This window comes from Onychostoma macrolepis, chromosome 22 (genome assembly GCF_012432095.1).
Source record: "Onychostoma macrolepis isolate SWU-2019 chromosome 22, ASM1243209v1, whole genome shotgun sequence".
Classification (NCBI taxonomy): Eukaryota; Metazoa; Chordata; class Actinopteri; order Cypriniformes; family Cyprinidae; genus Onychostoma; species Onychostoma macrolepis.
In genome coordinates, this window is record NC_081176.1 from 31,983,147 (window position 1) to 32,003,612 (window position 20,466).

Here is a 20,466-nt window from a genome sequence, read left to right on the forward strand (position 1 = left end):
TACTATTGGTGGTATCCGCTTTTTGCCGTGTTCGCACTGCAGGAATTTGGAATGTTTTTAAGTTATAGGAACACCTTTTGGCGGGACTAAATGATCTCCTCCTTTAGAATATGGTTTAACCAAGCCCAACAGGAACTACCAGCGACAAAAGTGTACGATGATTGGCTGAATGCATGACATTCTAAAACACCGTTTTTCCCACCATTTTTAATAAGTCATGTAAACACACAGAAAACAGCGACAGATGGACCAATGGCGAAGTTCAGGCACGTCTTCATCCTCCAGTTGTTGACGTTGTTGAACACTAATACGATGGCGATGTGAATGAAATGGACCTAGGGACAGATAGTTTTCATGGACCACTCTGGTGGCAAGTTTCTATAACTGAGTTCCTATAACTACCCAGTGCGAAAGTCCCTGTAATATCTAAAGAGGCACTATACGTCACTATTGTTTCAGATGTGAAGTCTATTCAGAATTTCAGACAATCATACCATCATAATACATTACTTTTGTATCTGTACTTTGCTCCAAATGTGGCTGTTGTGCTCATTGGGACCCAAGTTTGATTCTGAGGGATTAGACCTCTTTACACCAAGATGAATGTCCAGTGAGAAAATTAAGTGAATGAGTGAAGTTAAAGGAATAGTTCACCCAAAAATGAAAATTACACTTGTTGCGCACGCAGACCTGGGAAAACTTGATTTTTGCGTTGGTCTGAATAAAAATGCAAATACATTTTTTGCCTCTAGGTGCTGGTTTTGGAGCGGTAAAAATAGCTGTTTCCAGTTGGAACAATCACCACAGATTAGCGTCACGCAAAGGAGGGGTTTGGAAAAATGAATCATTGAGCGAATCGTTTGGGAGTTGTTAGTAAAAATAAATGCATATTATAAGAAAATGAAAGTGTTTTTTGACCTTGCATGCATGTCAACCTGTTGTTGGGGATCCCAAAACCAAAATATGAACCTTTCATAACCCATAATAGGGGCACTTTAATAAATGTCCTGGCTCTTCCAAGCTTTATAATGGCAGTGAATAGGTGTTGAGGTTTTGAAGCAAAATAAAGTTCGTCCATCCATCATAAAAAGTCTTCCACACAGCTCTGGGGGATTAATAAAGGCCTTCTGAAGCTAAATGATGCGTTTATGTAAGAAAAATATCCATATTTAAAACTTTATAAACCATAATCTCTATCTTCCACTAACTGGCGTACACGTGTTCACGAGAGAGTGGCGTCCAGCGGATGACGTAGGCGTAGCATAAGCTCCGGTGAGAAGTGATGAACTCGGAAGCGCAGAGGAGAGAGCAAAACACCAGTCACGAATTAGAAGTACAAAATGAGGATTTTTAAAGAAAAATGTCTCAGGATTATGATAGAAGCCAAGTGGAGACTGGTTTTCCTTTGCTGTTAACAAAACTTCTCGTGAGACTAGTATATTCTCACCAGATCTTACGCTACGTCCTGCGTCATCCGCTGGAACACCACTCTCTCATGAACGTGAATACGACAGTTAGCAGAAGCTATAGATTACGGTTTATAATGCTTTAAATATGGATATTTTTCTTACACAAACGCATTGCACTTTTTTTTAACAAAAACTGTTATATCCTCTTTTCTGGCGAATTACGGCGAATCACGCTTTTGGTCATGTACCAGTTTCAGGTTTTCACTCTTAAAACTTTGCAGTGCACTCTCAGAAAACAAGGTACAAAAGCTGTCACTGGGCTGGTACATTTTCAAAAGGTACAAATATGTATAATTTACAGTATCTCACAGAAGTGAGTACACCCCTCACATTTTTGTAAATATTTTATTATATCTTTTCATGTGACAACACTGAAGAAATGACACTTTGCTACAATGTAAAGTAGTGAGTGCACTGCTTGTATAACAGTGTAAATTTGCTGTCCCCTTAAAATAACTCAACACACAGCCATTAATGTCTAAACTGCTGGTCACAAAAGTGAGTACACCCCTAAGTGAAAATGTCCAAATTGGGCCCAATTAGCCATTTTCTCTCCTCGGTGTCATGTGACTCGTTAGTGTTACAAGGACTCAGGTGTGAATGGGGAGCAGGTGTGTTAAATTTGGTGTTATCGCTCTCACTCTCTCATACTGGTCACTGGAAGTTCAATATGGCACCTCATGGCAAAGAACTCTCTGAGGATCTGAAAATAAGAATTGTTGCTCTACATAAATATGGCGTAGGCTATTAGGGTTGGGTACCGAAACCCGATACCAATATGGCACCGGTACCTATGTAACCGGTATGTACTAGAACCGAATCAGAACGGAGATTTCGGTGCCTCATTTCGGTGCCATGCCTCAGCGATTGATTGAAATATTTGTCCTTTGTTTATCCAAAACGAACGTAAGAAGCATCATCAGCGGCACCGCACGTGAAAAATAATTTCCCGAATGCGAAAATGCACGTGAACTCAAGTCGGAAAGCTCTAATAATACAAGTCCAACAAATCTTTGTAGTAACGCGAGCGTGCTGTTTTCACATTCTGACTTAAAAGCACAACTCGGGAAATGAGAGCATCCGAGGAGCGCGTGAATGCAGAAATTACACTTGCTCTGACGGCAGCAGGTAGCCCTCCATTAACTAGCTAAGCTAAACATTCTTAAAGGAACACTCCACTTTTTTTGGAAATAGGCTCATTCTCCAACTCCCCCAGAGTTAATAAGTTGAGTTTTACCGTTTTGGAATCCATTCAGCCGATCTCCAGGTCTGGCGATAGCACTTTTAGCTTAGCATAGATCATTGAATCCGATTAGACCAGTAGCATCGCGTTCAAAAATGACCAAAGAGTTTCGATATTTGTCCTATTTAAAACTTGACTCTTCTTTAGTTATATCGTGTACTAAGACCGGCGGAAAATGAAAAGTTGCGATTTTCTAGGCCGATTTGGCTTGGAACTATACTCTCATATACTCCGCCGGTCTTAGTACACGATACAACTACAGAAGAGTCAAGCAATGCAATAGCAATGCATTTGTCCATATTGGGGATTTCCTGGAGCTTTGTGAGTTCCGCTACTTCTGTGACTGGATATGTGGATTTTTTGTGTGAGGGCGCCCTCTGGCATCCAATATGAATTGAAAAAGACATCATGTGTTTAGTACTAATGGCCAATCCAATTATTAATTGGTAATTTTTATTTATTTTTTATTATTTTTAAGTATCGGTTCAGGCACCGTTTAGGCACCGGTACCGTTTTAAAAGTATCGATTTGGCACCGGTATCGAAAAAAACCCAAACGATACCCAACCCTATAGGCTATAACAAGATTGCCAAGACCCTGAAACTGAGCTGCAGCACGGTGGCCAAGACCATGGTGCCACTCAGAACAGGCCCCGCCAAGGTCGACCAAAGAAGTTGAGTGCACGTGCTCAGCGTCATATCCAGAGGTTGTGTTTGGGAAATAGACGTATGAGTGCTGCCAGCATTGCTGCAGAGGTTGAAGGGGGGGGGTCAGCCTGTCAGTGCTCAGACCATACGCTGCACACTGCATCAAATGGTCTGCATGTCGTCCCAGAAGGAAGCCTCTTCTAAAGATGATGCACAAGAAAGCCCGCAAGCAGTTTGCTGAAGACAAGCAGACTAAGGACATGGATTACTGAAACCATGTCCTGTGGTCTGATGAGACCAAGATAAACTTATTTGGTTCAGATGGTGTCAAGCATGTGTGGCGGCAACCAGGTGAGGAGTACAAAGACAAGTGTGTCTTGCCTACAGTCAAGCATGGTAGTGGGAGTGTCATGGTCTGGGGCTGCATGAGTGCTGCCGGCACTGGGGAGCTTCAGTTCATTGAGGGAACCATGAATGCCAACATGTACTGTGACATACTGAAGCAGAGCATGATCCCCTCCCTTCGGAGACTGGGCCGCAGGGCAGTATTCCAACATGAACAACCCCAAACACACCTCCAAGACGACCACTGCCTTGCCAAGCATGTCTCCAGACCTAAACCCTATTGAGCATCTATGGGGCATCCTCAAATGGAAGGTGGAGGACCGCAAGGTCTCTAACATCCACCAGCTCAGTGATGGAAGAGGACTCCAGTGGTAACCTGTGAAGCTCTGGTGAACTCCATGCCCAAGAGGGTTAAGGCAGTACTGGAAAATAATGGTGGCCACACAAAATATTGACACTTTGGGCCCAATTTGGACATTTTCACTTAGGGGTGTACTCACTTTTGTGGCCAGCGGTTTAGACATTAATGGCTGTGTGTTGAGTTATTTTGAGGGGACAGCAAATTTACACTGTTATACAAGCTGTACACTCACTACTTTACATTGTAGCAAAGTGTCATTTCTTCAGTGTTGTCACATGAAAAGATATAATAAAATATTTACAAAAATGTGAGGGGTGTACTCACTTCTGTGAGATACTGTAGGTACTAATATGTACCTTTAAGGTGCTTATATGCAACCGTTAGGCATAAATAAGGTATATCAGTGTACCTTTTTTTCTGACAGTGTGTGTACATGGCCAGTAAGAGGTTTGCAACAGAGAATGGACTCGTCGAACATATTTGCAAACTCGTGTTTAAGTTTAATTGACGTCTAAATGTTAGTGGATGCCATAAGAAAAGAGAGTTTGCCTAGGGCACTAGTTCATCATGTGGGCATCGAGCAACTCCGCACAGTAGAGGAGTGCGAAAGGTTTTGGGCTGAAAGCACAGGAGACACACAAGGGTCAAGAGTATGGAAGAATGATATGAATACCTTTAAAACATCTCTTCATAACCACTGCATTAATGACTGAGAGGGTAGCGGGTTGTCTCACACAATAACTGCCAGCTGAGGTCAGTGCATTGCCTTGGGTGAGCACCCGTACTGCAGAAGTGGTTGTGAGATGTGAGAAGAAAAATAGTTCATCGAAGGTTTGGCAACAAGTACAAGTCAGACGAGAACTTCAGAGAGAAAAAGCTGAAATGTCAGAGCGACAGCACTCTAAATAGACTGAGAATGAGGTAAAGAGAGAAGATAATGACTGCTCTCTGTCTACAGTTTCTTGTCATTTTGCTCCCAGCAAGAGTCAGAAAATGCAGCGGTTTTTTTTTTTTCCTCATTCCGCAATAATCTACTCTTTGGAAATGCATGACTCATATACCAATGCTTTTTATCCGTTTTAAAAGAGATCACAGGTTTGCATCTCAGCAAACAATTTAAACACTTCTTAGTGGTGTAAAGCGCCTACTTGTGGTCGCATTTGAAATTGATCCCTTATGCATTATTGAATAAAAAAAAAAGTCATTTTAAAACACTAAAAAAATACTGTTTTGCTTTACTTCAAAACAAGAATGTAATAAATATTGTAATTTCACATTTTTTTTATTTATAAGTATTATTTTACTTAAAGAAAAAAAAAAAAATATATATATATATATATATATATATTGTCCCATAACCCTACAGAGGATAAACAGGTTGGAAAAGGATAAAAATAATAATTGTGATTATAATATTGTCCTTTCAAAATGTTTAAAATATCACAAGTTATTGTTTCCTTTTATTCAGAAATGTTCAAAATAATTATTGTGTGATAAATTTTTATTTTTTTGTTATAACAAGAATATAATATTATCCGTAATAATATTTTCCCATGATCATACAGAAGATAAAATAAAGATAATAATAGTAGTTTTAAAATACTAAAAGCATTTTATTTTACTTGAGAATACAATAATAAGAATATAAAAATAAGTGTTTTTCCTTTTACTCAAATATAATACATAATGTACTAAAATACAAAACGTATTGTTTTCGCTAACTTCAAAACAAGAATAAGATGTAAAGTACAAGAATACTGATTATACTGAAATATTTTTCATACAAAAATAGAAGAATCCCAAACACTGCTGTAGCTTGCAAATTATATTTTAATGCAACGTTATGATGAAAATCTCTTTATAAAGTCAGCTTGAATTAACGATAACACAAAAACAATAATTAAACATTCTGTTTTAGAACACTTTAGTACTATAACACTTTGATTCCGTCGGCCTTCCTGCTTCTACAGCCAACCATTGGAGGAGAATTTGACTTGAAGCTGCTCTAAATCTGCCTTTGATAACGGCTGCAGTGGGGACCGGCACACACCACCATGATATCCAAACCACTCCATTGCTTGTTTCAAAGCGGGAACGCCATACTGCCGAGTTACCTATAAAAAAGCGGGGGAGGGACATTGCAATTTAATGAATAGAGTCGAAATCAATCATAGATTCTCTTTTACACAAGGTCAAAGGCATCGTTTTTAGAGTCTGTTCACACTGATCAAACCTTTTAGGATCAGCCAGTTATGTTTTTCTTTTTTTCAAAAGCTTATTTACACCATATTGTGAATCTTTCTCATGGCCTTTGAAGCAAAGCTCATGTTCAGCAGCTCTTGGGGGAAGGGTTGCTTCCAATGTTTATCATAGCAGTAAATGTGTCTGTGGTATAAATGTACGGTGTTGCCATGGCGATGTGATGCTCACTGCTGTGTTGGGTTCGATGAGGCGATATTGGAGCTCCCTGGCCTCGTCCCAGCGTCCTGAAACACACAGCTGTGCTAGATCACACACCTGCTGACCCAGGACATTTGCGAGGGCGCACACGCCTCCCACGGCCCCTATAACAAACAGAGTAAAATCAGCTCTTAAAGGAATAGTTCACCCAAAAATGTGAAAAAAAATTGGCTGAAAATGTCCCCTTAGGTCATCCAAGATGTAGATGAGTTTGTTTCTTCAACAGATTTGGGGAAATGTAGCATTACATCACTTGTTCACCAATGGATCCTCTGCAGTGAATGGGTGCCGTCAGAATGAGAGTCCAAACAGCTGATAAAAACATCATAATAATCCACAGAAGAAGAGAAAAGCTGTGTGTTTGTAAGAAAACAAGCCTTTTTTTATCTTTAAACTGTCCATAATCCATTATAGCGCTTCTTCCAGTGAAAAAGTCCATCTCCTGTTGAGCTGTTTTGGAATGATTTCGCTTGTAAACGTTGTTTGATCTGCAGATTTCTCTCCTGATTCAGACCAGACCACTTTTTCACTGGAGAAAGCAATATTATGGGTAGAGGACTCACCTTTCAGCTGGAAGCAATGGTTTGAAGCCAAAAGCTGCACGTTTGTAAAAAAACAAAATCAAATCCACCATTTAGACTTTTTAACTTTAAACTGTTGCTTTTTGTCAAAATTCAAGTCCATAATCCATAATTATGAAAGTGTTTTAGTGCACGTTAAAACATAAATAAATTGAAGATTACGAGATTAAAGTCGTAATATTTTGAGAAAAAAAGTCAAAACGCAATTTTAATCTTGTAATCTTAAGGATTAAATCTTAATATTCTAATGATTTTTGGCATAACAATGTATTTTTGGCTATTGCTGCAAATATACCCATGCTACTTATGACTGATTTTGTGCTCCAGGGTCACATATTTGTTTGGACTATTTTCACTTGTAAGTGGAAAAACTTGAAAAAAAATGTGCTTGATCTGAGCATATTTCGCTTCTGATTCGGACAAGATTACCTTTTCACTGGAGAAAGCTATATTATGAATTTTGACAAAAAGCATCAAATTAAAATTTAATGACGGATTTATTTCTTACAAACACACAACTGTTTGGTTCACAACACATTAACTGATGGACTGGAGTGGTGTGTATTATTGTGTTGTTTTTATCAGCTGTTTGGACTCTCATTCTGACGGCACCCATTCACTGCAGAGCATCCATGGCTGAGCAAGTGATGCAATGCTACATTTCTCCAAATCTGATAAAGAAACAAACTCATCTGCATCTTGAATGGCCTGAGGGTGAGCACATTTTCAGCTAATTTTTATTTATGGGTGAACTATTCATTTAATATCACATCTGTAAGATAGGCATGCAAACAAATGTCCAAAATAACCATGTAAAAACATTTAGAAATTCAGTCCTGCTAACTTTCACTCACTATGTGACTGACACACTACAGACCCCTCCCACATAAACAACAGTTTGATTGACAGCCTGACACCACCTATGCTCATGATAATGGCTTAGCGTCTCGCCACCCCCAGTCTTTCTGACAGATATTAAGGCGACTTTGATTGTGTTGATTAATTGACAGGCTTCTTAGATACTCTCCCACAAGCTGGCATTTGATTAACTGTAGTTTTGTCTCTCGGTAAGTTATCAAACTTCGTTGTTATGAGAAAAATGAGGTGGATGTTGTATTAGGACTGACATGTTTGTATTAGGGACCGTCTTTGTACTGTTATTTCTGTCAATGTACATTAATCAGTTGCCCTTCAAGGTGAACGGCAACAAATTGCATGATTTGATTTTTATTATGGTCACAAATTGTTTGACATGTTCAACTTGTCACATTTAAATGATTACTCTTAATGTACTTTCTGTATTTTTAGAGGAATTTAAAATCGTTTGTACAGACAAACAGAATAAATCAACTGCAGTGTCTCCAACGTAGGTTATAATTAACCTCAAGTCAAAATAAAGCCTATTTTTAAGGTCCATTGAAATATTTTTGCATTGTGACATTAAGTAGATCTACATCAAAACTCCCACAACTCTGTCACCTACTATAAAGCTCAAAAAAATAATAAAATAAAATAAAGTTAAGTACATTTTTAAAGTACAACTGGTATATATTGTAGTATATGTGTTGCAATACTGATTATTTAGTTATTTAAAACAATAAATAAACAAAACATAAGTAAATAAATATTGTATGGCAGGGTGCATGAATATAAGTGGATTAATACTTTGAAAAATATTAGATGGTGTAAAGATTATTAAAAACTCATTCTCACCAACAGCGTATGCAGCCATGAGGAAACCAGCAGATCCTGCAAGAACCTGGAAATCCTGCAATCTGGTTTTCTGCACAATCAGAGCTATTCTGGTGATCTGTCAATTATCAAATATTAAAGTGTTTTAAGGTGATAAAAGGGAGTGAAAAAAGAGACAGAAAAATAACGGAGACTGTAAACAGGAAAAAAAATAAAAGCAGGAAAACAAACAGAATGTGTCTTTCTGCCATTTGAGTTTCCTTTCTGTGAACAAATTAAGTGTGTCACAAAAATTAACTGAAAAACTCAACATATATATGCTACGTTACGTGTCGCACTGTTTTTTCCCCCTTGTTTATCTGTAAACTAAATCAAATATATTTCAGTTTATTCCTTGTATGTATATATGTACTGCATATTTTATATACATGTAATAATATTTAGTATTTCCACATCTAGGTGGAAATTTTTTTTAATTTGTACTACTGTCTGTTCAAAATAAATGAAAAGAAACAGAGCATAGTAGATTTGTTATTTTTATTCCCCTGTTGTACTGAAATCATATCGAACCTTGACCCCTGAACCGAGGTACTTACCGAACCGTGACATATATATATATATATATAAAATAGTGCTGTCAAACTATTAATTGCAATTAATCGCATCCAAAATAAAAGTTTTGTTTACGTAACATTTATGTGTGCTGTGTATATTTATTATGTATATCTAAATGCAAACACATGCATGTATATATTTAACAAAAATATCTTATGTTTATATATTAAATATATTTATAAATAATATAAAATATAAGAATATGAATATATGTATAAACATGTACATATTTTCAAAATATATACTGTATGTGTGTGTATTTATATATACATAAATATACACAGTACACACATATATTATGTTAAAAAAATAAAATAAACACTTATTTTGGATGCGATTAATCGCGATTAATCGTTTGACAGCACTAGTAAATAACACTATATTAAATATGTATTATAGCAGCTCTTACATCTCCACCACTGTCTTTGAGGCCGACAATATTTGGATGCTGAGAAAGTTGAATTATTGCATCCACAGGCAGGTCGAGACCCGTGTTTGCTGGCACGCTGTACAACACAACTGGCACTGAACTGGAATCTGCCACCTTGGAATTGAAGAAAGCAATGATGCATTTTAATAAGACAAAGTGTTAATAAGACACAATTGAACTAAGTAAAATGCAAAGGAGCGCAACGATATGCATAACGTCCACAGTTCCATTTGATCACAATGGAGAGAACAGTCTTTGATTAAATACAAAAATACAATTACTCAAGACTACCTTAGTGTAGTGGTTTATAAGAGCTCGGCTATCCATTCGACCGCGGTAAAAACAAGGTGTTACCACTAACAAACAGTCAGCACCGGCGTCTTCCATTTGCTGGCTCATTTGGATCGTGGCTCTGGTGGCTAAAGAAAACAAAACAAATGTTATCAAGTGTGTAAATGGCATCTGGCATATACAAATAAATACCCAAGAGAGACGTACATTCACAGCCAGATCCAGCCATGAGTAACTTGTCTTGCGGCAGCGCCTGTTTGACTCTCTTCACCACCTCAACCCTCTCCTCCGGTGTCAGGTATGGATATTCCCCATTAGAGCCCTGCACTACAAGACCTGCCAGTGCAATAAACAGCATTGTATGTCCACTAGACGGTGCACTGCAAAAGAGGACTTTAACCCTAACGGCTGCCATCTGTTAACTATTGTCAGCATTAAGCTGGGTCACACAAAATCTATATTACAATATAGCACATATTAAATGTTGTAGGTTTTACATTCATAACACGTCCTTGTGGTTTCTGCTGCATGGTGTATTGCGTGTTTGTCAAAAAATGAAACAGCCCACCTCTGAAAGGTAAGTCGGCGTACTTCTTAAGATTGTCATCCAGTCTTTGGTAATCCACAGCTTCACTCTGAGTGAATGGAGTGGCAATGGGAGGATAAATCCCACTTACATCCAGCCTCTTCCCAGCACTTTGACTTTTATTTCTCCATGTGGAAACAGCTGATCTTCTGCACAGAAGACTGAAGCTTCTGATCGCGAACATGCTGCTGGTTGTGATCCGTCTGTAGAAAAGAAAACAGATGTGGTTAAAGGAAAATGTGAACTCTGGTATATTCTGCAGTTAATAATCAACACACTTATCAACTCTAAACGTTTGGGAAAACATTTGGGGAAGATTGTTAGGCGTTTATGAACCTCACAAGTATCCACATAGCATTTATGCAAACTCTCAAATGATCTGGCTCAATAAATATGTGATATAACGCATATAACATGTATCTGAGACAACTTTGTTTTGCATACCTGGTTGCTGCAGATGTTCAAACAGTCTTGCAGAAGCATAGAAGTCCTTATTTACTCTGTCAGAAAACTTGACAAGCAGTGTCACAACTCAATGTAGAAGTATATCGTCGTTATTAGAGTTTATTATTATGCTGTTGTTGTATCTGAAGAAGAGAAACCGTTCTGCTTGTGTATTATAATGAACAGCTTTCTCGCGCACAAGCAGAAAGTTGTCACTGATTAAAGTCCGCATGCAACTCCACGATTTAGCTTTGAATATTAATTACGGTCCTGACGTTGCTTGGAAACCTTCTTGAAACGTTCTGTCACTTATGAATAATAGTTTTGAGATATGTCAACAGCGACTTGTTTGGCTCGCCTATAAACTGCAGTAACGCCATCTTCGCTGAAAATGTTGTTGCGCGTCTACATGGCGTTGCGTGGTAGTGATAGCCGTGAAGCTTTTGCAAATCCTTTTTTTTTTTTCCTTTTTCTAAAGAGTATCAAACTGAAGCCCAGTCTGGATAATAATAAGCTGATTAACAACGCATTATACAGGCACTTCTTATTTAATGGTATTTTATTTTTATTGTTTAATTGTATTCATAATGTATTAAATGTTCAATAAAACATTTCAGATGGGTTTGTAAAATGTTTTTGTTTTGAGAAAATTCATAAAGAAAAAATAAAATAAAATAGTTTTCTGCAAATTCTCTATTTATTACATCACTGTATCACTTGTTTTAAAAATTCATAAAGAAATAAAATCAAATTGTTTTCTGCAAACTCCACCAGATTCTTGTTCTGCATCTCCTCACGTACCACTGTGGTGATTTTCATGTTGTTTTACTGTATCATTTTTTAATAAATGCATAACAAAGTCATGACAAATGCAATTTACATTGTGGTATGGACATATTTTAAAAATTCATAAAAGTATAAAATCAAATTGTTTTCTGCAAACTCCACCAGATTCTTGTTCTGCATCTCCGCACGTACCACTGTGGTGATTTTCATGTTGTTTTACTGTATCATTTTATTTTAATTGCATACCAAAGTCATGACAAATGTTATTAAAAATTTATAAAAATATAAAATCAAATTGTTTTCTGCAAACTCATTAAAATATGTCCATTCAGCAATGTAAATTGCATTTGTCATGATTTTGGTATGCAATTATTAAAAAATGATACAGTAAAACAACATGAAAATCACCACAGTGGTACGTGGGGGGATGCAGAACAAGAATCTGGTGGAGTTTGCAGAAAACAATTTGATTTTATACTTTTATGAATTTTTAAAATATGTCCATACCACAATGTAAATTGCATTTGTCATGACTTTGGTATGCAATTATTAAAAAATGATACAGTAAAACATGAAAATCACCACAGTGGTACGTGAGGAGATGCAGAACAAGAATCTGGTGGAGTTTGCAGAAAACAATTTGATTTTATTTCTTTATGAATTTTTAAAACAAGTGATACAGTGATGTAATAAATAGAGAATTTGCAGAAAACTATTTTATTTTATTTTTTCTTTATGAATTTTCTCAAAACAAAAACATTTTACAAACCCATCTGAAATGTTTTATTGAACATTTAATACATTATGAATACAATTAAACAATAAAAATAAAATACCATTAAATAAGAAGTGCCCGTATAATGCGTTGTTAATCAGCTTATTATTATCCAGACTGGGCTTCAGTTTGATACTCTTTAGAAAAAAATAAAAAATAAAAAATGATTTGCAAAAGTTTACTTCTCCGAAGCGCAGATGGCGTGACTGCAGTGCCTATAAAGTGCAATATTCTGCTTCCGGAAGTAAAAATCCCTTTCATTTTCTCCACAAGGGAATTGACTTTGAATGACGAAATAAAGCTTCGAGGTTGTTTATAAAGTATATATACTTCAGCTGAAGCAGTCATTCCACGTTATATGATTTAAAACCATGTTTAACTGCGCTATTTCTGATGAAGAACTACACTACCCATAATCCTACAGAGAAATGTCGACCAATCATAGAATCGGAATTTTGCCGGGCTCCGCCCACTCTTAAAGCACTGCGAGTCTCCCTAAACTAAACTACTTGTATATTTATATACTTAACTACTTATTTTATAAATCTGGTTATTTAAAAAAGTATGTAATTTTTTTTGTGTATGTATGTGTATATATATATATATATATATATATATATATATATATAAATAAACAACTTTTAAGTCAATAGTTTAATGAAGGTTTTTGTTTTGTTTAATAATTTCAATACGTTGCTCACAATGCTTTATGGGAGTATGGATATGGGAAGATGTTAAGTAGCCTACACAGTCTTTCAAATTTTTCTTTTTGTCTGATTTCAAAAACTTTTTACTTCAAATAAAAGTTTGTGATATTATTCACCATCATATACGGTCTTATAACTCTAATGAACACTTCTTGAACAAGTTGGCTAAATGTTTTATTAATTCATAAGCATTAATATTCATAAATTAATATTCCCCTTAGTGGTTGTATATCATAGTATAAAAAAAAAAAAACATCCGGTTAAAGAAAAGGAGAGTTATAGGGTATGAATACACAAAATTGGTTTGTGTGCACTTCATATATAAAACATGATTTTCAGTCCAAACAGGTCACAATTAATCAACCTTACACACAAAATAAGGATGAATCAGCAGCTGTCAAGGTCTTTTTGCTTTTTCCTACTGACAAAGTATTAATAACTGATCCTTTTGTAGTCAAGATACTGTTTTATACTTAATTTGGGATTTTATACACAGTCCCCGAATTGCAAATCTGTACACTTTTTCCACCCATGCAAATCTTTCTGACATTAGCCATGCACTTTTGCTTCTGGTTGTATGGTTCCTGACACAAATTCATAAATTAAATATTCACAGATTTTGCACGTTAACTCCTATATTGTGTTATATAGCAGGTTTTAAAGTCAGCCCATCACAGAAATTCACTCATTTTATTTTGTACGACACAACTTCAAAATCTTCACACGATGACGTAAAACATCAACAGAATATCAATCACATTTACAAATAAAAACAATAATAAATATAAAAATAATTTCATCAGGTAAACATGGATACAGTGTCACATGCAAGTGAGGACAACATAATATTAAATAGACTAAAACAGACAAACCTGTGCCTTGATGCAAAACAAAACAAAAACATTTACTCATATACTCAACTCTCAGACATCCAAAGCACACAAATTCATGTTCTTATAATTCTTTAAAGAGCACAATAATATCACTATAACATCTCTTTGTACATTTTTAGAATACTATTCTGTATACTATCTCCAAAGGTTCTAATTGTTATGTTGCATTATGCTAAGTAACATGTTTATGTTTAAACAAAAGTTGAATCATTCTTTTTGTAATTGAAAAAAAATAAATTGTGTAATGTTGCAACTTGTTTCATAACACAAATGTTGTTCTCTTGGAGTCGATCCTTCACTATTTTGTGGGTTTTACTGATTGTAATAATGACATTTAAAAGAAAAAAGCCTGATGAGATTCAGAATCTTCCAAATGACACCTGCAAGACACGAGAATGAATCATGAACATCTCAATCATTACTGAATCCTCATAAACCCAGTGTTCATTAAATACGCTGATATGAACACAAGTGTACCTCCATCTACTCCCAGAAGTAGCGCAGATACCAAATGGTCTCGTTTTTAAGCTGAGGTCCAAATAGAGGATTTGCTTGGGCCAGTATTGCTACTAACCAGCTGTGATGGATATGAACACAGTAGTGAATATTCAAAATAAACTGTACTACTTCATACATTCAAGTAATTTACAGCATCAAAAAACAAATAACAGCAAAAATGCACTGTAAACATTGTAAACAGCGAATTTGTAAAGGTGATCCTACACTACCATGCACGGAGGTTTATTTTTTATCCCAATTACCCAAAACATGAATAATGGAGTATTTTGGAACATATGTGGCAGTATTTTCCCAAAATGTTTAATTATACTCACAATAAATAGCAGCAAACGGCGGTCAGCACCAAACTGGTTATGATGACACTGTAATCAAACAGTTAAATCAAAAATCAAAGATTTAAATAAAATTGCAATAACATATAAATGACACAGGTTATACTGTAGAAGAACGGATGCGTTTAAAGATGGATGAATCGCTGGGCCTTTATTCCAGCATCACTCCTCACCCTCTGTTTGGTCCTTTCGGTACAAAAAACGGGGCCACAACCCCGACCAGACCCCACAGCGTGGTGAAACAGATCATCGGCAAAGCCAGCGAGTGCGACACCATTGCGACTCTACTGCGTTATTCTGGACAATATAATATAAAGATATCAGCGTCCTGTTCAATGCAGCGCGATCTCTCAATAATCCTTCGCTCACGCCCACTTGCTCCTGATTGGACCGTTGCTATTCTGAGTCTGGTTGCTATTGGTAGAATGGAGCTGTCACTCAAACTGAATCCCTTCTTGTTACATTGACGCAATAATCTGTCACTCAAATGCTAAACCACCCTCTCCTAAAAGTCTTCTTGTATGTAATGCTTCTGAATTTACAATGAAAGCTCCTATATTTTATGCTAAACTGTTCAATAGAATTAAAGGATTGGACCCAGTATTTATTTATTTTACTTATATTTTGATTTATTTAGATGTATTGTTTTATTATTATATCTGCAACCATAAGTTTGTCTTGATATGGATGTCATAAATAAATAAATAAAATCAGTTGCCTATGAATTCTAAATATCTTCATCAGTTACTATTTAAGCAATGTATTATTTCCAGTGAAACCCTGTAATTATTAATAATAGGATATTTCCACTACTAATTCTGCTGTAATTATGTTGAAGCAGTTTTACAATCAAACTAGGTGTTAACAAATCACACCAATTTACTGATTAATTTTGTGATTCCAGAAAGTTGGTCCTTAATAAAACCAACTAGCCTATTGTTTAGAGCATTATTATAATTAATATCTTTTTAAATGTATTTATTCTATTCTATTTTATTTATTTTATGATTGTATCTTTATTTTGATGTTATTTTAATATAACTAACTTGGTCTTGGGGCGCTCTGCATGCGAGCCTCTGGTCTATAGTGAGCAGCATGTGTGGATCACTGCAGCCATCTACTGGACAATTCATGAAAATGTATATTTCCCCCAGAATAAAATAACATAAGACGTGTTTATGTAAAATTACAAAAGGAGTGCAGAAGTTTTGTAAATTATTTTAGGTAAGTTTCCTGTTACTCATTACATATGTGTTCTTTGGGGAGCTCAAAAGTCTCCAATATTGTCAATGTACAATTTTACTTCAGTTAATAAACCATCAAGTCTTTTGTTGGAATACTTGCAGAATGTAAAATTTTGTCAAAAATATGACTAAATAAAAAGCTTTTTTTGTCATCTTCAGAACAATCAGTTAACAATCAGGTCTTGATCACCCGATTTATTATTTCAACTTCATGTAGTTCCCCTAAAGATCACCGACTCTGTTGCACCCAATTCTATAACCAAATCTATAACTTTTCCTGGATATCTGCTTTACTGCAAAGGTCTCCAACCCTGATGACACCAGAGGTGGACAAAGTACACAACTCCATTACTTGAGTAAAAGTATAGATACTGCTAGACAAATATTGCTCCATACATTTATTTAAGTAAAAGTACAAACTTGCTTTTAAAAGTACTTGTAGTATCAAAAGTAAATTTCCTTTTTATGTCAACTCATACATTACACCTACTGAATACACTGACTAGCTTGTAGTAGGAGTATAGAGGTTTCAGAATGTTAAAAACCTATCCACCTTGTTTTTCAATGCGGAAGTAAGCAATTTTCTGTGAGCGTGTGAGACTTCCGGTTCATTAGCCGCTGTAGGGAAATAACGAGAAGAATAACGTGCAATAAACTGTAAAATTGATTGCACTACAAACCAGTGTGTTAATAGTTAAAGGGGTCATTGGATGCAAAATTAACTTTTGCATGTTGTTTGAACATAAATGTGTGTGTACACAATCACCCTATAATAAAAATCCACCCAGTGCTTTAAAAAAAAAAAAGAAATAGCCATAAATCCCCTTTCTCAAATCAAGCCATTCTCAGATTCTTGGCTGTGTGACGTCACACAGACCCAGGCCGCTCCCACGATTGTTGATTGACACTAGCGTCTTACCTTAGACCCGCCCTGAGTGAGCTGTCATCAGTTCGCCATTGTTTCGAAGCCGGAGCAGGAATAGACAGTAATGCCTCGTAAGTGATTGAGGTGTTTTGTTGTTGGATGTAATAATAAACATAGCAGTCGTGATTTACTCCCGACATCTGAGCCGCTGAAGACGCAGTGGATTACATTTGTTTATGAAGGGAATGCAGTGCTGATCTTTGTAGCCACATGTACAGAACTGCTGCTCAAAATCGTGTCAGCTGACTGATTTTCTCATTACATCACAGACAACATGAGGATGTGCTCCAGATACTTTGGCAAGGACTGTTTACTGTAGTTATAAGTAGGTGCTGCACTGAGAGACTGTTGAGACTGTATTAAAAATGGCACTGTATTAAAATAAACTTGTTTCTGGTAATTACTTTGGATTTTGTTGTTGTTCACTGTAAAGTCTGTGTTATATTGTAAACAGTGTTAGTAGCAGATGGGAATCTGTAAAGAGTAACCATTAGCCTTTTTACTACACTTATATCCTGTTTTTGATAGATTTGATTTGAAAAAGTTTTATAACCAGTTTATAATCAAATTTATAACCAGATTATTATTATTGCTTGTATTGTTTCTCACACTAGCCTACTAAAGAAAATAACTGCATTCTTGACACGGTTAAAATATTCCACTTGTATCCTGTAGGGGAGTAAGTCGAGGAGCTCGACAGAGAAAGTGAAACTATTTCAGCAGGATCTGTTGTCATATGAGGGAGTGAAGTGCATTGAGAGAGAAAATCAGTGAGTATCACGATTTTACAATTATCTTGGATTGCCAAAATCGATCCAGACTGGTTTAAAGTGAAGTATAACAGCAGTATCAGATATTTTGAAAGTAGTTTAAATGACATTAGGAGATAAAAACACTGCGGTCAAGCCAGCCGCGGTCTGAAAATGCACGGTCAAGCCAGACGCACTTTTTTTTGTTTTTGTTTTGCGCGTCTAATCGCGGTGCTGGGAGTCGTCAAAATGGGTGTAAAGAAGCTGTCATAACGGCGTTTCCTTTGTACTTTTGCTGATATTTTCAATAGATTGCCGTTCACGGTGACTAAAAATATGTCTACATTTAAACGTAATTTAACCCTAAAAACACCATAAAGCGACATCAGAATATGTATTTATTGCTATTTTATATTTTTTTATAATGATATAAATAATACAATTTCAGGATTTTTTTAATGACTTGAACATTGAATTAATATTTGTGAATACATTTTTTTTGTACATTAACATTTGTATTGTACATTTATTAATATACATCATTTATCAATGTTACCAATGTTACTAATATATATATGTGTGTGTGTGTGTGTGTGTGTGTACCTTTCAACTGATACTTGTTTAGAGTGACTATTACTGTATTAATGTTCAAGTTAAGTCTACTGTACAATTTCTGAACAAATTAATTGCAAATCACTCCAAATCTCAATGTGCATTCACACATTTTCTCATAAGCACTTACTCGTAAAAAGCTTTCCTTAATAGGTTTGCTCATTCTTCCAATTGATTCCTGTTAACAGTGACCCCGACTATTATTGTAATAATTTTCAAATATTTTTACTGTATAGTTTTTGAGAAAATGAAAGGCAAATTCACCACAAGCATCTGAGTGTATCCTTGCACTTTTACATCACGTCCCGTTTTCAAACACTCATAAAATTCTTTGCTTTACAGGTTTGCTCATTCTTCCAGTTGATTCCTGTTCACAGTCACCCTGACTATTACTGTATGACTTGTCAAGTCTATTTGCTGTATGGTTTTGGAGAAAATTAATGGCAAAGTCACCCCAAGCATGTAAGTGTATCCTTGCACTTTTAAATGACGTCCCATTTTCAAATACTCATAAAAATCTTTGTTTTATAGGTTTGCTCATTCTTTCAATTGATTCCTGTTCACAGTCACCCTGATTATTACTGTGTTAAGTTTCAAATATTTTTACTGTATAGTTTTGGATAAAATTAATGGCAAATTCATCCCAAGCATCTGTCTATCCTTGCACTTTTCAATCACGTCCCATTTTCAGACACTCATAAAAACCTTTCCTTTATAGGTTTGCTCGTTCTTTCAATTGATTCCTGCTCACAGTGATCCTGACTATTACTGTACTGATTTTCAAATATTTTTACTGTATAGTTTTGGAGGAAATGAAAGGCAAATTCACCACAAACATCTAAATGCATAAGCACTTTTACACCATGTCCCATTTTCAAACACTTATAAAAAAATATTTCCTTTATAGGTTTGCTCGTTCTTTCAATTGATTCCCGTTCACAGTCACCCTGACTATTACTGTATTAATTTTCAAATATTTTTACTATACAGTTTTGGAGAAAATTAATGGCAAATTCACCCCAAGCATCTAAGTGCATAAGCACTTTTACACATTAAGTACAGGCTTGCTTGCAGGGTATTTTACTCAGAATTATTGCGCTGTTCACTCGCCCACTCCTTACAGCAAAATGGATATATTTGAATTCATACTCAGAAATGTATTGTGCTGTGATTAGGTCAAACATAGATGGTAGTGTGGTAGTCTTTCTAAACCTTACGTAGAAAGATAGAGGTAATACAAAATCAAGCTTTGCGCATTTGTTGTGGTGCATTTAGATCTTCTCCGGTGGCTTCATTACAAGTTGAAATGGGAGAATTGCCTCTAGAACAGCGTAGGTTTCAGTTGAGATTAAGATACTGGTCTGGTGTAAAGGGACATCTGGAAAACCATCCAGTTAGACTACTTCTGAAAGATTGTTAGGAATATGAATACAAAGAAATAGCAAGCTTTGGTTGGGTTGTAAGGAAAGAAGCAAACAGCTTGGAGTTGAAAGACCATGAAATTGCCCCTTCTGTTGCTATACCAGCAATCCCCCCTTGGTTGTTCCCTATTCCGCTAATAGATTTACAAATTCGCAAAGTAAAAACATAATAAAATAAAACGGAAATGAACATGCCAACTGAATTAGTATTTCAACAATATATAATTCAAGAGTATTATTCTGTTACAGGTATTTACAGATGGGTCTAAGTAGTCAGAGTCTGGAAGAACAGCAGCAGCAGTATATATTCCTACATTTAAAATAAAAATTGCAAAAAGA

The 20,466-nt window shown here is 35.8% G+C and overlaps 2 protein-coding genes and 1 pseudogene across 3 annotated transcripts; 1 reads left to right on the forward strand and 2 right to left on the reverse strand.

Moving 5' to 3' along the window:
• Positions 1-5,877: 5,877 nt before the first annotated feature.
• On the reverse strand, positions 5,878-11,572 carry hoga1 (4-hydroxy-2-oxoglutarate aldolase 1). Of its 2 annotated transcripts, XM_058760896.1 has the most exons (8): positions 11,165-11,572; positions 10,703-10,923; positions 10,342-10,470; positions 10,135-10,262; positions 9,823-9,957; positions 8,820-8,916; positions 6,496-6,629; positions 5,878-6,179 (listed from the first exon to the last, which is right to left on the reverse strand). In XM_058760896.1, the coding sequence occupies exons 2-8, from the start codon at positions 10,902-10,904 to the stop codon at positions 6,030-6,032; spliced, it is 975 nt and encodes a 324-aa protein (XP_058616879.1). In that variant the 5' UTR covers positions 10,905-10,923; positions 11,165-11,572; the 3' UTR covers positions 5,878-6,029. The 2 variants fall into 2 exon arrangements, with proteins under 2 accessions (XP_058616879.1, XP_058616880.1); XM_058760897.1 differs by lacking the exon at positions 11,165-11,572 and having other exon boundaries at positions 10,342-10,514; positions 10,703-10,817.
• Positions 11,573-14,012: 2,440 nt separating this feature from the next.
• atpv0e2 (ATPase H+ transporting V0 subunit e2) lies at positions 14,013-15,549 on the reverse strand. The gene is made up of 4 exons (XM_058761016.1): positions 15,350-15,549; positions 15,159-15,206; positions 14,803-14,902; positions 14,013-14,705 (listed from the first exon to the last, which is right to left on the reverse strand). The coding sequence occupies exons 1-3, from the start codon at positions 15,451-15,453 to the stop codon at positions 14,809-14,811; spliced, it is 246 nt and encodes an 81-aa protein (XP_058616999.1). The 5' UTR covers positions 15,454-15,549; the 3' UTR covers positions 14,013-14,705; positions 14,803-14,808.
• Positions 15,550-18,037: 2,488 nt separating this feature from the next.
• The window catches only part of LOC131529977 (NACHT, LRR and PYD domains-containing protein 12-like), a 274,625-nt pseudogene continuing 272,196 nt past the window's right edge, over positions 18,038-20,466 (forward strand).